Source organism: Haemorhous mexicanus, chromosome 9 (assembly GCF_027477595.1).
Source record: "Haemorhous mexicanus isolate bHaeMex1 chromosome 9, bHaeMex1.pri, whole genome shotgun sequence".
NCBI classification, from domain to species: domain Eukaryota; kingdom Metazoa; phylum Chordata; class Aves; order Passeriformes; family Fringillidae; genus Haemorhous; species Haemorhous mexicanus.
The window spans coordinates 6,203,902-6,221,019 of NC_082349.1; the positions used below are offsets into that span (position 1 = coordinate 6,203,902).

The 17,118-nt window shown below is 39.1% G+C and overlaps 1 protein-coding gene across 2 annotated transcripts in view; it reads right to left on the minus strand.

Annotated features, from left to right (window-relative positions):
- ZFYVE9 (zinc finger FYVE-type containing 9) overlaps positions 1-17,118 on the minus strand; it is a 57,488-nt gene that overhangs the window by 23,768 nt on the left and 16,602 nt on the right. Inside the window, exons 3-7 of one of the 2 annotated variants that reach the window (XM_059853821.1) lie at positions 13,688-13,792; positions 10,856-12,918; positions 4,245-4,344; positions 508-684; positions 12-181 (exon numbers count right to left, since the gene is read on the minus strand). In XM_059853821.1, the coding sequence (XP_059709804.1) occupies positions 12-181; positions 508-684; positions 4,245-4,344; positions 10,856-12,918; positions 13,688-13,757 (2,580 nt within the window). In that variant the 5' untranslated portion in view covers positions 13,758-13,792. The remainder of the gene's footprint in view (positions 1-11; positions 182-507; positions 685-4,244; positions 4,345-10,855; positions 12,919-13,687; positions 13,793-17,118) is intronic. The other variant, XM_059853822.1, reaches the window with a different exon arrangement.

Consider the following 17,118-nt stretch of genomic DNA (forward strand, 5'->3'; position numbering starts at 1 on the left):
TACTCCCTTACTTCTGCTGATGAAGTGTTGTTGGCCATGGGCTTTGGTGGATCATGAGACACTGCTAAGGTTCCCGTGGAAGTTGTCCCAGCCACTGTCAGCTTTGCTGCATCAGCAACTTCTCCATTGGGTAAAATCCCATCAGCAAACCAAACACGCCTTTGTTCTCTAGGCTGAGCCACTGGAGAGAACATTAAAAACCAGCATTTAACATCTCACAGCAACACTGCCTAGGAAAATCTGAGTATAAAACAGCAAAACGGAAAAAATTAATAGAAAAACGTGGATTGGAAGGAACTTAAGACATCACCTAGTGCATTCCCTATGGCAGCATCATGTACAAACACAACCACTGAGAACAGTTTACAGGTCCTGAAAAAGCTGATGTCCCTGCTGAGGGCAGGAAGAGCCCACTGGCATTAGCCATTATTTGGAATGGGTGAAGTGCAGGTATTCTTTCCAAATTCTTACTACAAGTCAACTGAAAGAAAAAGGAAGTGTTCTTACCTTCTGCTCCAGGATGCTTCAGAACTCCCACAGGCACCATGACAGTGGGAGGCGGGGAGCTCAGGGCGCCCGAGGCCTGAGCCTGCTGCAAAGGAGGGATAGTAGAACAGTATTCAGCAGGATTGTTAGGGTTAGGACTCTGGCTTGAGGCACTCATCATGTTCTCCCAGGCTTGAGCTAAAGCAAACAAAGAACAAGAGCCATGAACACAGAGGAAGGTATCCAAGAGTCCAAAACACTGTGTTAAGTTCTCAGCTACTGTCAGTATGGACCCTGCCACCTCCCAAAGACCATTCCCTCCATGTAACAGCCCAGGAGACTGCAATTAAGCAAGAAAAGCACAAGGAGAAACTGCACTGGCCTCATGCAATAAAAATCAGTCCAAAAAGAAGTATTTTCTGAAAAGGGTTAAAATACACTTCGACATGAGCGATACTTAGCTCTTCATGCTTCATTTTGTTTCTTCTCCAAAGATTTATTTGAAAACAGTCAATGTGTACATAAATATATACATATATGCATATATATATATCTATCTCTATATCACAATGCATGGAGAAATAGATACTATAAATCTTTCATAATCCACAAAATACATGAGCAGATTTAGCTTTCATTTATGATAAAAAGCACCCTGCACTTCTTTGTGCCCAGGGCAGTTGTGTACAGATCAACAACTTTTATTATGAACTCTTAAAAAACCCTTATGCTATTAATTTGGAAGGTATGACTTGAGCCTTAATTCAACTGGCCAAAAAATAACACATAAATCTTCTTTGCCAACAACATCTATCATAGGAAAATCTCCTCCAGGGAGTAAACCAGACTATCTCCACAGTGCTACTTCTTTTTCACCTCTAAGGGAGGCTTGTAGCAAGATGCCAGAAAATTCATATGTGTGTTTGCACCCACAACCATATTAGTGTGTTACAAATAAATGCATTTTTTGAGTCAGGCATAAATATCATGGCACCTAAGCTCCCAGAGCATGTACATCCTTGGGTTCCTTCAGCTGCAAATTCTTACAAAACCAAGGTAGAAATAACAAGATTAAAAAAATCCCCAAACAGAACTCAACAGAACACAAACCCTCCTGCTTCCCCCATCAACCTGCAAAACCAACAGTGAAATGCTTGTCAATGAAAAATGTATTGGCACTGCAGCTGAGAAAACTACTTGAACCAAAGCACTTTTTAAACAGCAATTCTATACCAGTTATAGTAAAAGTCCTGAAAGAAGAAAGTATTAAAAATGCACAAAATTATCTGTCCAGGGCTCCTTTATTAGAAAAGTAAAATAGCATTCTTAAAGCCTTCTTTAAATGGAGCAAAGTGCCAAGTCAGCACATCTACCAACTGAAAATACACTAAAACTAGCACTGGAAACTGATGAAACACACAGTCTGGCCATGGAAACATGCCAGAAAACACACAACCCTCCTCTCACACCCCAGTCAAACACAAACCAGGTTCTGAGCAATCAAGTGAAATAATAACTGCTTTTACAGTTCCTACCCTGTGCAAGGATTAATGCTTAACCTGCTGCACTGACAGGGACAAAAGCCCCAAAAGCTGCATTGACAAAGAAACTGGAAGGACCAGGAGGGGTGGGATGCAATCAGGCTACAGGTGAACTAACCCAGAGCATCACCATGAAGCACTGCAGCAGGGACAGGAACAGAGGGAGACAGGGCAAGCACAGCACTGGCCTGGATGGAACCAGGCATTGGTGTGACTGCTGCCATGTCTGGGCATTTGCCCTGGCAACAGGACAGAGAGGCTTTCAAATGAAATCATTATAATATGATCAGTTTTATTACGTCTTTTTGAAACAACACTTTGGTTTCAACAAAATATTTACAGATTCTTCCCTTCCCCCAGATGAAAATTAATCCTACTCACCACGACAGAACCAGCTGTCTTTTGCTAAGTGTATTTGTAATTCCTTGTTCTTGTGCACCTTGAAATGTGTTCATTTCTCCATCTCAAAATGTAACAGTTTAGAACCCCTTCAGCATCATTTACTGGGACTAGTTTTTAAATTTTAGATACTATAACCTACAGTTTCCTGCCACCTTACACATTTGGCCTAGAGTAAAGAATTATTAATAATTAAAACCTACCACTGCACAGTGATTAATATTTAATATTTTTGAAGCATTTCATCTTTTTGAATTTTTTTCTGAGAAAATTATATTCTTGTTTAATAGCAGATACTGTCTACTTTTATACTCTCATCTCAAGACTAAGCACTAAGTTACTTTCAACCAAACCTGAACCAATACTCAAATTCTTTGGAGAAAAAATAAAGCTATGACCTTAAGTTTAGTTTAGATGTTCAAACAACAAAGTAAGAGATCTTTCTGAAAACAGCCCAAATAATCCACTATGCAGTAATATGTAAAGATAATGCCAAAACTACTTTCTGTGATGTTGATACAAACCCCAATTTTCCAAACTAATTCTTGGTTAGAATCTCTGCTAAAAGTCTCCAAAGTTTAGCTAAACAATTGCAGCAATGGATATTCCATGATAAACCATCCTGATAATTACAGAACAGGAATCCTAACAGTTAAAAGTTGGCATTTAGAGCCTGAATTTCTCTGACTTCTCATTCTACCTTTTAGAATGTTAGAATGCACCTGTCAGACCATCCTCTACCACTGAATTCACTTCTGGCATCAAGTTTCAGTGATCCAGATATGTATTTATATCTACAAAAGACCAAGACACCCATTCACTTTCCCACTAATAAGCCAAAATGCCTGGAATTTCTCACTATGAGACAGGTTATCTCATGAATTAAGCACCTACATGAGTTCCTCTCTCAACCTAATCTAAATTCTCTGCTTTCTCAATTCAAGACAGAAGAACTGAACATTGAGTCTTTCAGCAGCAGCTGTCTCAGTGTCATGGGCATAACTCAGCTCATCACCCAGAGGTAACTGCCAGTGTGGAAGTTCTGGAGATTTTCACAGGCCTCAAGGGAGTGCTCTGTGTTTCCCCATATTTAAAGCACAGCTCTAAAGTGTTAACACAATATAGAACAACACACAAAATACACTCCACAGCCTGCTAGCCAAAACCAGAGTTTTTCCTTACACCAAGCAGAGGTGATAGAACTTCCTATCAGTTCTACATGTAAACTTCAGAACTACTTGTGACCCCTCTCCTGTGTCCCATGTTCTCACCAGGCTTTTAGCCACAGCACCACCATGGGTTTGACACTCTCCAGGAATGTGGGACTGTAACCATCTAAGCTCAGCTGTTCACATTTGGGGACCATTTAGACAAGACCTCCTACTCTAGCATCAAGGAGGTAAGAAGAGGAACTGAATTAATTTGTGGATAAATACTAATTTCCCAATCTCCTATAGTCCATGATCTAGAACAGGCACAACTGCATTACTCTACTCTTTGGCATTCCATCTAAATGTGTAGCAGGTAATCTACTCAGGCAACACAGGATATAAAGTACACCTCTGAATCAACCCCAAAGTCACAGGTTTTGCAATCCTGGTAGGGCACTCCCAAATGAAAGCTTTCAAACTCACTGCAACCTTACCACTTTTTCAACTCTTCACAGGGATTCCACGCCAGCCTCTCAAGCACCTTTACTGTTTTAGAATACTTACCCATACAAATGAAGTCTTTTGATATTTTTCTTTTTAAATGCCCTCACTGCAGCTCCACTCAAAGCCAGTGAGGTGCCACATCTCAGGTTCCCTGCCCACTCACCATTCATCAGCACTGAGTGGCAGATCACACACACTCTGGCTTCCTTTCGGTCCATGTAGAGCAGCTTGCACTTCAGGCTACAGCACGCGGCACAAAACACCTGGAACACAGGGGAAACTGCTCAGGGGTGGGCACAAATAGGGGACAAACTGATGGATCTGCACAAGGGAGTGTCTGCAAAGCTCCTGAAATGCAAAATACAGAGGTAAAAATCAGTATTTTCCCATTAAAGCCACAGTGACCAATACCTACCCAGGGTGCCTGTACTGCTAATCCTGGTGATTATTTTGTGGAAAACATAAATTAATTTTGTCCTGATAATGCACTGTGGTGTTGTTAAAATTTGTTTGGCATAAATGACAATCGGGGTAATAAACAGTCATGGTTTGATGCTGGCACAATGTCAGTGCCTTTATGAAAATATATTTTTTTTAGTGGTTGCTGTGAGATGTGACTAGAAATAGAGCAAAGCAGGCTTCAGCTTAGGAATAAAGGAAAAAAAACTTTATTAACTTAAAATTTGTCAAAAGGAACACACACAGAACTCAGAATGAAAATCTTCCAAAACATTCCTCTTCCTCCCCTCAATTTCTACTACAGTACAAAATAAAATCTTAGATTCTCAATCTAGTTACCACCCCTCAGATAATCAACTCCCAGCTCATCACTACCCTTCAGATAATCAACTTCCAGTTCATTAAGGAGAGAGGAGTCCCTTTTGTACCATAGGCTTTCCCAGGAAACATAGTGGAAACCTCGTGTGTTTCCATGTCACACGCGGCACCGCCCGGAGAACATCTGCCATTGTGACATCTTCCTTCCATGTCCAGTGCTCTCACCACTGCACATGGACCAGAATTGTTTCTATGGCTCTCCTTTTAAGGATGCTTTCCTCAGTTCCAAAAAAGCAACAGTTTTTCCCTTTTGTGTCACCAGTCCCCCTTAAATTCACCCTCTGGGGTCGATGGGTCTGGAGAACAGAGATCATTTTTTTCACTGAAGACACAGGGCACTACCACACCTTCCTCATCTATCTCTGTTCACGCCACTCCTTCACATAACATTACTGCACTCTCTTGGCTCCAAGCCATTGCCTCCCCCTAAATGCAGTTTCTGTGTTACAGGAGAAATTGGCTATACAAGAAGAGTCCATCAAAGGCCACTCCATCATCTCCTCCCACCTAGGACTCTTCTCAATTTCTTCTGACATCTTTCACTTGCTCAGACTTTCACCACGCTTGCCCATTTTCTTCTATTTCGTGTTTGTCTCTTTTCTAGGAGGGTTTAATGTTCTGTAAAGTTTTCATTGTCTAAGAAAAGGGTTAAAATCTCAGGCTCTGCCTGCCCAGAACTCCCATGGCGGCCCGGCACCTTCTCTACCCGCACCCTCCCCTTCTCTTTCTCAGCTGGCTGTGCTGTTGGCACATGATATCAAATTTCAAGGTGGCACAGGCACAGGCTTTGTCCCTCTGTCCCAGGGTTGGGGGGGGCTGCCCGACACCTCTCAGTGTTCCTCCACCCCTCCATCCACATGCAGGGGCTCTGGCCTACCTCACCTCAGACCACATGGCAGAAGAAGGTCTGACTTCTTTTACAGACCAGAACCAAGAGAGTTTCCTTGGAAGTTCTCTGCTTTTTATCCCCCCTGTTCTCAGAGGCAGTCCATGTCTTCAGTGGCCACATCAGGTGCCAATATTTAAATCTGACCACTGATTGGTTTGACTACAACTTCCTGAAAAAACTCACTTCCTTATCAACCTAAAACAAATTATCTATCACATTACAATCCCTCACAGAATTAACAATCTGGGAATTAACTTCAGTCTTAGAAAAAGCACGAGGTACTTCCTAAATTGAACAGCAATTCAATGCACACATATTCCATATATATAAAAGAAACTGCTATAGCAGAGATTAATTCAAACTTAATTCTTTGCAGCAGCACAACTCATCTACATGGAATTGGACATTAGAAGGAATTTCTTCACAGAAGGGGTGATTAAACATTGGAATGTGCTGCCCAGAGAGGTGCTGGGGTCACCGTCCCTGGAGGTATTTAAGGAAAGACTGGATGTGGCACTCAGTGCCATGGTCTGATTGACAAGGTGGTGATCAGTCATCAGTCAAGACTGGACTTGACTATCTCAAGAGGTTTTTTTGAACTGAAATTTTGATAGCAACTCCAGCTGTTTAATCTCTTCATATCTAGCAAGCTACTCCTTGGTTGAGGAAGAACAGTGATTATCAAAATGTTTTAAGTGTTAAATATATAAACCAAGAACATTTCAGAAAGCTGAACGACATCAGTACTGCAAGAAAATCTTGCTCCATTTCTACAAAAAAAGCTCATTTTGACATGAATACAACCACCACAGTATCACAACAGTAGGGAGAACTCAGGAACTGCATTCTGTGCACCCTGGCTGCTAAAGGGGCTGCAGCAAAGCCCAGGGAGCACAAAGTGCCATGGAGATGCAGCTGCAGTGCTGGTCCTTCTCCCCTGAACCAGCTCTAAAAAACTCCCCAGTCCTGGGCAGGAAACAGTCCTGAGGCTTCCTCCAGACAAGCAAAACCATCAAACATGAGCATGGCTTGTGCACCAAAACACACTTGCATGCAGACATGATCCTACAGTAGCAACTGCCTTCTCAAAATTCTGTAGAAGACGTGCCCTTAATGATTTCTAATTCATTTTAAATAATTATATTGTCTTTATTTTAAAAAACCCACTAGTTCTTCAGGGTTATTTTTCCAGTGATATGAAGATACTGATGAACATCCACAAGGTAATGTCACACTCAGGAGATCTAGAAACAACAGCAGCTGCCTAACAAATGAGTTCAGATATCAAGAGAGAATTTCAAAATTTAATTATGGGTGGATAGTATCTCTGCAATACACTATGCATTATTATGATCTATAATGCTTTCTAAATTTTAAAAAATATTCCATCACTCCAGCAGCATTATTTCTGTAATACAGACAAGAAGCTACACAGGATTGTTATATATAAATGTGTTTAAGCCTAATTAAATTTCAACCAAGTTAAAGATCACACCAAATTACAACTACTTTTAGTGGCAAGTGTTCAAAAAAGCAAATACAGGTTCTGAACTAAACATGAGAGTTGAAAAACATGCAGAAAGCTCAGCCCTGTCTCATTAGAACCAGTTTTAATGTTTTCTAACTATGACAACTAAAACATTTCGAAATCAAAATATAATTAAGCACAGACTGGAATTTTAATGCAAAAATAAAACCCACCCTTTCACATATGAAAGGGTGAAAACCTTTCAAAAACCAAAGTAAATATATTTGAAAAACGTGATTTCTGCACATACATCCTAACCCAATTTACATGTATTCTAGGGAATATTTAAAACAACATCACAGCATATTTTAAAGACATTTGACATCATTTCAGTTCTCTGGGCAAAACTTCCAGTCAAAAGTTCATTCAGTATTGAACACGGAAAAATCAATGTTGTCAACCATGAATGAAGGCCCAACACAAATTAATATCTAATTTAGGACCCTTTTTCAAACAACACATTCATGAAAGCTCCCAGATGCAATGATTTAAATATTAAAAGAGAAAATAGAAGCAATGACAGAACATCCCCACCTCCTCTCTCAGGCTGCATCAGCCTTGAGCAGCAGTAATGCAGAGAACGCAATCCAGCACAACTGACAAGTCAGACTTGTTATTAACAATCACCAAGTCATTATCTCAGCACATCATGCTATAAAAAAACAACAGAGCAGTGTCAAAGCAAGTTTTTATGTTACTGGGGTTTTAAGGTTCACTAGGAGTTGTTAAAGAATTAGTTGCTAGTGGAATTGCTGATTTTTTTAGTATTTTAGTAGAAAAATATTATTTTGATTGTCAATAAAAAAGATTGCATATAAATCTTCTGGTTTTCCTAGTAAGGATGATGATGTAATCTGACAATAGAAGGTACATAAATACGTAACATATAATTTATGAATGTGTCCACACATTCATCAGGTTCTTTATTTTAACTCAAAATTTACTGTAAGTGTATTACTTTCTATCAATCCAAATGGTTCTTATCATCCATTAACTTTGCAATTATTACCCTGAAATTAACAACCCAGACTTCCTAGTTGCCACTCAATTATTTTTAAATGCAGTGTTTATTCCCAAATGAAACAGATACATTCACCCCTACTAAAATGATTTGTGACGATGCTAATAAAGCTTAAACAGAAACTGTTGTGCTAAAGCTTGTGTTCAAAATATTTAACCCCATGACTTCCCCTAGAAACAAATAACTGCAAGGACTGAAGATGTAGTCTCCCCAGTTCTTTTAGTGAGATTCAGACATGTAACAGAGGAAGCATCCCTGTGGTTCAGGAGTTACCTACACCACACATGGTGTGGGCTGTTTCTATGATTAAGCTTCCACTACTGAAACCAGAGGAGGTTTTAGCTTCTAGATCTGTTCTCTGAGGAATGGTTTTACTAGTGAAGTTCTGAACTGCTCTGGGGAAAAAAGCCAGAAAGCAGGAGCAGACAGCTGAGAAATGGAATTTCTCAAGCCACAGCAGCCACATTCATCTGAACTTGTCTGTCAAAGCTTTGGTCTCTCTCTGCCCAGAATCGTTACAGGAATTAAGGGCTGTAAAGCAATTTGCAGTATGTGCTAAGTATTTGACTTACACTGATCCTTAGCATTTATTAATGAGTCCTTTCTGCCACATCTTTTGGCTACACTTGAACAAATTTGGCCCAGATAAACATTTGCTGACAAAAGCTTGTAAAAACAAATCCATTCTAAGTCTACTGAGTCAGTTTGTCTACTGAGTAGAGGTATTTTTTATTTTATCCATTTCCCACATATAATCAAAAAAAAAAACCCCACTGGCACTGGTGGTTCTTCTCAAGGTTTGTCAGAAGAATGTAAAAAGCAAAAAAAAAACATATAGACATTTTTGGCCTTGTTCTATCATCGCATGTTTTATCCATTTACAGATGCTTTAATTTTCTGCATTCATTTGTGCTACTCAGGGCTTCAGTCATTACAGAGAAGCCATTAATTCCAAGCAATAAACTCATTTAAAGCACAAAAATAAGTAAAAAATTTTACTGCACATGAAATCTGAAGTAATATTTGTCCAGCTAGAAAAAAACCCACCTACATAACAGTATCAGTTAAGACATCAAAGCTAAAATCATGGACAATCCTTTCACTTCCATGCCTTACAGATTCTCCTTAACTGCTAGGAGAAGAATGAGGCCCCTGATGGAAACCAAAAGTACACTGAAGGCAGGCATGTGCTTTATGTGATGCTCACTGGTCACCTGTGGTTACTGGCTCCACATCAGGACTTCCACTGCAACCAAGCTGCTGCAGGATGGGCTGAACCAGCTGCAAGTCCTGGAGCAGTGCACAAGGAATCTCTGCTCAGCTTTTCAAAGTGTCCTGGGAAAGACTGCTCAGCATTTCTCCAGTGAGAGGCTGAGTGCTGTGCACTCTGGCTCCTAAAGGGAACAGGAGCAAGCCTGGGGGCTCTGCTGGGCTGCTTCCAGAATCAGCTGGCATAAGGATTTGAGCTTTCCTGATACATTTGCTTCTTTTAAGTTCTTTATCCACATCATTCTGCCTTCCCTGCACTTTTCTGGTAGCAAAAATTATCACCCATACCAGCCAGGTCTTTCAATCAACTTCATAAACTTTCGAATGAGGCCTAAATTAATTGAAGTTTTTTTTTTATTCTACTTCTTGTTGATTTTAGTATTTCTTTCTACAGTATTCATTAATACCTAATTAACCAGAGTGTTAGTTTACTGCTTTTGAATTATCATTATTTTCTCCCTGAGTTCCTACTTATGTCACTGATATATATTTCAGTAAAAGATATTTGGAATACTTTACAGGTTAATAATTTACAATAAAAATAGTCACATAAGAATTTGAGTTCACCTCGATGGCACATACATAAAATGTTAAAACATTCTCAACAATAAAGTATTTCTTACACAACAAAAAGGGATACAGAAATTATGCTTTTGTTGTCTTCATTAAGACATTTCTCACTATGTGGACATACACCAGGTTACAGTTAATCACTTTTTTTTTCCCCCCCAAGTGCAAATGTATGTTTAAAAACATGTTAATACTATTTAAAATAATGTAAGCAATATGACGATAGTAAAGAAGACCAAGAAGATCTGAGTTCATCAGCCATGTAAACCAGCAGGAATGCCAGCAATCCAAGAGCCCACTCCCAGTATACAAGTTTGTTTCAGTAACTTTATTGGGATTATTGATGCAGTAATTTCTGTAAAGCAGTTTCCTGCACTTAGTAATTTTATAAAAGTTCTTACATAAACCCAAGGATGATGACCATTGCAATCAAGAAATAAAACTGCTCATTTAGACTAATAACAATGAGTTACTCTTTATTGACACCCTAAATAGATCAGAGCTCAGAAATTCCCATTTTTCCTTCACTCAGACACAGCTTTTTAGGAAGAGATGTCACAGATAACTATATCCAGTAGCTTAGCAAGCCCTCTAATGTGATGTTGTGCAGTACCAGGGAAAAAAGGGTGCTTTGAGCTTATTCACAAAATATGAACTTACCTTCCCACAGGCTCTGCAATGGTGCCTTCTTTTGGTGAATGTAAATCTGGCCTCACATTTCATACAGTTTGGTGCTTGAGAGTCTGGAACCCACACTGGAGCCACCTCACCCAAAGTCGTAAAAGGCTTTCTGGCTGGAGCTCCAAACTGACCAGCTCTGAGATCATTATCTGGACTATCTGGGGCTACTGCAAGGCACGAACTATTAGAGACTCCAGATTCATACTCGTCCAAATGTTCCCCATTAGAGCCAGTACCAGAGGCATTTGAAGATGTTTCACCAGGAAACGTGTCTGCTGTATCCCCTAACTGTGTCTTACCAAAGACATTTTTGTTTTTACTATTACCTCCACAATTTGGGGGAATAACATCATTTTGTAAGTGGTCCGATAATGGCTTCGGAATCTGCAGTTTCAGATTTGTGGGTTGCTTAGGTCTTGCACCACCAAAAGGAACACTGTTATATTGCAGGTTAGTCACTGGTTTTGGTGAAGTCTGCCCTTGCATGGATGAAACCTGACTACAAAGATTATGCAAATAATTTTTCTTTATGTGATCACCAGTGCTGTTTAAAATAAGACCACTCCCTTCTGTGGCCTCATTTCCTCTCTGTTCATAAATATTAGTGTAACATTCTGACTTGCTCTCCTCAATCTCCTTTTCCTCTGTTACCGAGTCTTCCTTGGAGGGTAAAGTCTTTGGAACATGAGCAACAACTGGGTTCTGCATTCCATAGGAATCACAACCATTAGACAGAGAGCTTGCTGCTGATGTAGCCATCACATCAGAGAGACTGGACCCTCCAAGCTCATCTGTACCAGACCCATTAAAGTCTATGCCTGCTTCCAATACCCCATCTTCATCTTCTTTGCTATTCCCACATGCATCATCAGGCTGTTTGGTCTGTAAAAGTCTTTCATTCTCTCCTAGAGTTTGCTTATTATTCATCTCATTCAACTTTGTCAGCTCCCAATTAGTCATCTCCTGAGATTCAGGGTAACATTCTGCCATGCTGTGCAATTCCGTTGTGCCGAGATTTTTATCACATTCAATGACTTCGCCATCAGTGGCACTAACATCCTCTGCAACACATTCCTTGTAATTGCCACTTCCAGCCACGTTAGGTTGACAGGTCTCAGTGAGCCCAGATAGCCTAGACTGCAACTGCTGGGTTGTTTCCTGTTCTACAATTAAGCTTCCGCTACTGGAACCAGAAGAGTTTTTAGCTTCTAGATCTGTTCTCTGAGGAATGGCTTTACTAGTGAAATTTTCAACTGATGCACAATTATCTTGCATTTTAGCAGTACCATCAACTGGTCTCTGCAAGAGAGTCACTGCATTGATCCCTGCAGTTGTAGCTTCTGAAAACAGCAAATCCTTATTCATATTAAAATCCTCCTTTAATCGAGAGGAGGGGCATGCAGCGGTCAGGCTTTCAGATGAAGCATTAATCAAATGACTTACAGAGTCATCTTCAGTGCACAGCCTGTTTACCTGCTTTTCTGTATCAATATCCTTTTCTGTGGATCCATTTACAGTAACACTGAATTGGTCACTCTGTCGGTTTTCATTATCCAGTGTAAAGCTAAGAGAGTCCATTAGGGACTGACTGTTGTAATTTGTACAATCCACCACATCACCACTTTGTAGTGTTCTTCTGTCACAGTCGTGCATGACTGCCACCACTAGCACATTTTTCTCCTCTGGCAAGCAAGCTGTATTTCCACATTTCTTTTCTCCTGCTTCCATAGAGTTACACTGATCATCCTGATTACTATTTCTTTTAATCAACTGATCATCTGCTGCTGCCTGATCATCAATCCACATGACTGGGGTCTCTGGGCTTATGCTAAAATCATTTCCATTAGCACAGCGATCCCCTCCTCCTGTTGGTGCAGTCACTGAGTGGGACAAGGAGAAAGACTTTAATCTCTGCTGACATTCATTAGGAGTTGTAGCTTCATTCACGTTGGCCACGGCCGAGTTGAATGACAGGCGACGAGAAGGCGGATCTAGAATCTGATTCCACTTTGCACCCAGCAGAGTAGGTGAAACAGCGGCATCTGAAAAAGGGTTTAAACAACAAAACTTACTGCCTTATTAAAGCTACAGGTTCTCTTAATCCTGCTGCATTAGACTGTCACAAATAGAAATGCAGAAGTGTTCAAATATGGGCACAAAAATGAAGCTCACCTGTCATAACCAACATCCTTGGTCAACCATTAGTAGGGTAATTCAATAATGTTACTGGAACTCAAGAAGTTTAGAGCTACCCCAATGAGTATCAGGTTGAATTTGCACAAGCAGCTTGAAAGCATTGATTAATATATTTTAGACAGCTAGAAGTGCCTGGAAAGATTCTCACCCCCATAAAATGAACATTTCAACTTCCTTGACAGCAAAGAATTGCCAGTTAGACTAAGCAAAAAATTTAGTGCTCTGAACATGATAACCTTCATTATATGATTTATGTGACCTAATAAAACATTTCTGCAAAAGAAGCTTAAAATAAGTTTTGCCTGATTTGTTTAAAATAAATGATTTAAATATTGCTACTGAGATTAGGTTTCACAAAACCTTTCTTTGAAAGTGTATGACACATTTGCTATAAAAAGAGGAAGAAATTTTACAAAGGTAAACAAGATGAATGGAAGCAGAAGAGAATGCTATTAAGAAATGCTGAAGACATACCATGCAAAATTAAAAGATGATTTTGTACGTTCTGAGATTAATTTGCAACTCAAACCCTCAAAGGGTATCTCTCCCTCTTTTATATTGTCCTCTGCAGAAGACATCTGATGTGCATCTACAATCCTCTTCAAAATGACTCACCTTCATTTTGCTCAAATTCATCTAAAACCTTATCGAGGTTATATGCCTCTGCTTGGAAATAGTTCTCCATTTGTCAGGGAACAACCACCAGATCCTTGTCTAAACCTGCCAGAGAACAAATTACAATCAGATGCTTAACCTTCAGTCAGCAGTGTTCCCTTACATATTGTCCTGATTTAAGGGGAAAAGTCCTTTGTAAATCAAATTTTACATACATCACAGACATAAATCAAAAGAATTTTCCAGGAATAAAAAACATTTGTGTGCTTAAACTTGCTTCATTCAGATTAACAACTTCCCCAAACTTGCTTTGGATTTTATTACCTCCAGTCTCTCACATTAATATGTCTGGCTATCAGGATCACTATAATGGTAAGAGCAAAACTGCTGTGACACCGGGCTAAAAAAAAAAAAAAAACAAAAAAAAAAACAGCCTAGAGAAACCAGAAAGGCCAACTAAAAAATCTGAAGACCTGACTTTCAGATCTCTGCTACCACCAATTACTTCATGTGCTTTGAAAAAGGAGTTTAAACTCCCTGTGCTTCTGATTTTTTAATGTACCGTAGGCTAGCAGTACTCTGTGCCAGTCCTCATTCCTCTCGAGATGCTTCAAAGATTCATACTTGTAAAAGTTGTTAAGGGACTTAATGGGTGTTACTTGAATTGTGCTACCTCTTAAAATGTCTACTTTAATAATCCTTGTTTCCCTGAAAGGCAGCCACTGGAAATCCAGCAAAATGCACAGAAGTAAATAGTCTCATCAAGAGATAATGCTCTCAGGCTAGAAAAGAAGATGACAAGAGAGAAATGAGGGGGGGGAAAAAAAGCAAAACCAAAGCAAAAAACCCAACCCTGAATTCTTACATAACTATCTTCACATAATAAGTAATATTTTGCCCTAACAGCAGTAACATGGACGCCTCACTACCAAAGTCTTGTAGCAACAAGACACCCTGATTCATTTTTTCCAAACATTCACTACCAGCAGACACATTTTCGGTGGGAAATGTGTGCCATAACCTATAAACCACAGAGACCTTGACTTGATCTGTTCTCTGAACATCATCCAAAACAGCTTTATTCTCTTCAGAGTTGGCTTTCACTGTTGTGAAATAAGGCAATGGAGGAGGAGAGGGTGAGAACCTTGTTTTGCAGCATGAAGCAGTGTTAGACCTGACAGCTCAATTAAAAAACTGCTTTTTTCCACCAGAGATACAACACATTAGAGGAAGTTTCCAATTTAAAACAATGCTTTACCATTATCCCCACAGTATCTGGATTTGAGAAAAACATCAATCTCCTTTATTTCCATTACTACCACATTTTGTATTTACAAATTCACGAATTATAAATATTTGCAGTACAACAGTTTTGCATTTATTATGGGCAACAGCTGCAGTGAAGTTATTGATAGGAAAGGATTGTGCATTAAAATATCACAAAATGCAGAGTTCAAGTTTTCAAGGTCAACTTAAAATTTGATACATGGTTGTTTTAAAAGGTGATCATGATACAAGATAAATACATTGCAATTTCATATAATTAGACTAAGGCATGTGTTGAAGATATACACAGAAGCAAGTTTTAAAGAAAATTAATCTAACATGCATCAACAGAAAAAAGACCATTTGCAAAAAAATTCCAAGATAAACTAGACTTGTCATCTGACATACTCCTAGATTTGTCCTCTATTCTGGAATTTAAGATTAACTCCTTCTGCAAGGAAAACAGACGATCTGCCGTATCATTTACTGTGCACAGATGCAGAGATCATAACACAAGCAATGGAAAAGCTGCCCACCTTGATCACCAGCTGCATTTCAGGAGTCTCAAAAAGTAGCACTGCTTTGTACAAAATACCAGGTGACTGCACATCCATTTATAATGTATTTAATTTACATTATAATGGTAACATTGCTCCTAGCAAACAATTGATGAAGACATATATAATTATTCCTAGGCAAAGTCCTGCTACCGAAGTCAATGATGCAAAGAGTATTTGTCAGTGAGGCACTGCAAGACTGAAAAATGTCGTAACAAATTTTTGTGCTCATGAGTTCCAACTGAAGAGAGAAAAGACCTTTTATATCACTATTGTTATTTCACTCACTGATGTACCAGGATATATGGAGAACCTTTTATTTTTAAGCTCACAGTCACTAAGCTGACAGCCACTCTAAATGAGATCTCCTTGTCTGTTGCAGTAGGTATTTCTCAGAAAAGGTCAGCTGCAAATCTTTAGGTCTAATATCTAAAATTGTTATTATTATATAAAAGAATGCAACAACCCCCTAAGCTTTTCTCCAAGTTTCTGCCAAGGGCAAAACACACTGCCAAATCCACAGAAGTCCTTAATGTCCTCTCCTCTGTCTGACAGTAAAGGAGGATGAGTGCTCATGTTCCTAACAGATATCAGCAAGGCTTCCTGATTGTCAGCAACTCACACTTTTGCCAGGTGAAGATTTAATTCAACTCACCATAGCCAGCAACTCAAGATCAAAATAGAAAATAAAATGCTCTAACACAGCTTGCCATAATAACTGAGGAGCCGTTTTCCCTGTGGTTTAGAATTTAATTTTATTTTGAATATTTTTATTAAATGCCCAAGCTAAACAAAAAACATATTCCTTTACAGGTCTTTTGAGACTTTTGACTGCATCTCATATGTACCACTATAAAAGTTTGGAAGTTTTAGAATTACTCTAACCCCAAAGTTCTTCTTAGGACAAAGGTTGGCATGACATTTTTTCAAGGATCCTTAATAGTTGAGAAACTCTGTAGTATTGCCCAAATATCCTGAGTCATGGCATGGAGAGAAACAGATGAGCAAACACACAACACTTAAGAGTCTGGAAAAAGGAGAATAAAAACAGCAGCAAATCAGAAAGAAGTTTCAGTGGTAATTTTAGCTGTATGCTACCAAAAAGGACATCCAAAATTACTATACATTGGCATGAACAATATGAAGGAGAGGATCTTGTGCCAGTGCAAGGAAAAGGAAGCACAAACCAGCAATGAGTAAAAAATAGGAGAGTTTTTTTCAAAAATACAGTTCTCCATGCAAAGACTTGGCAGAAAAGACTAATTATGGGAAAAAATAGTAAAATTTTATGTTTTATCTAACTCTGTATACAAAAAAGATTAACACAATGGTTACTATCTACTCGTATATAAGCCCAGAGCTCAACATCACTCGTTATCCATTACAGAGTCATCTTCTGTCTTTCAGGGCAAAGAGCTAATTAAAACATGCAGTCTGTCAAACCAGATTATTTTCAAGCTCCTGTTGGATCACACATCATGCATAATTCAGGAAGTGTGTTTTACTTCTCAATTTCTTCATAACAACAGCATGGGCTTATCATCATCTTCATATCTGAAACTTAGGAACTTACATTTCATGAAGCTTACATGCTTTACTCTCCCTTGA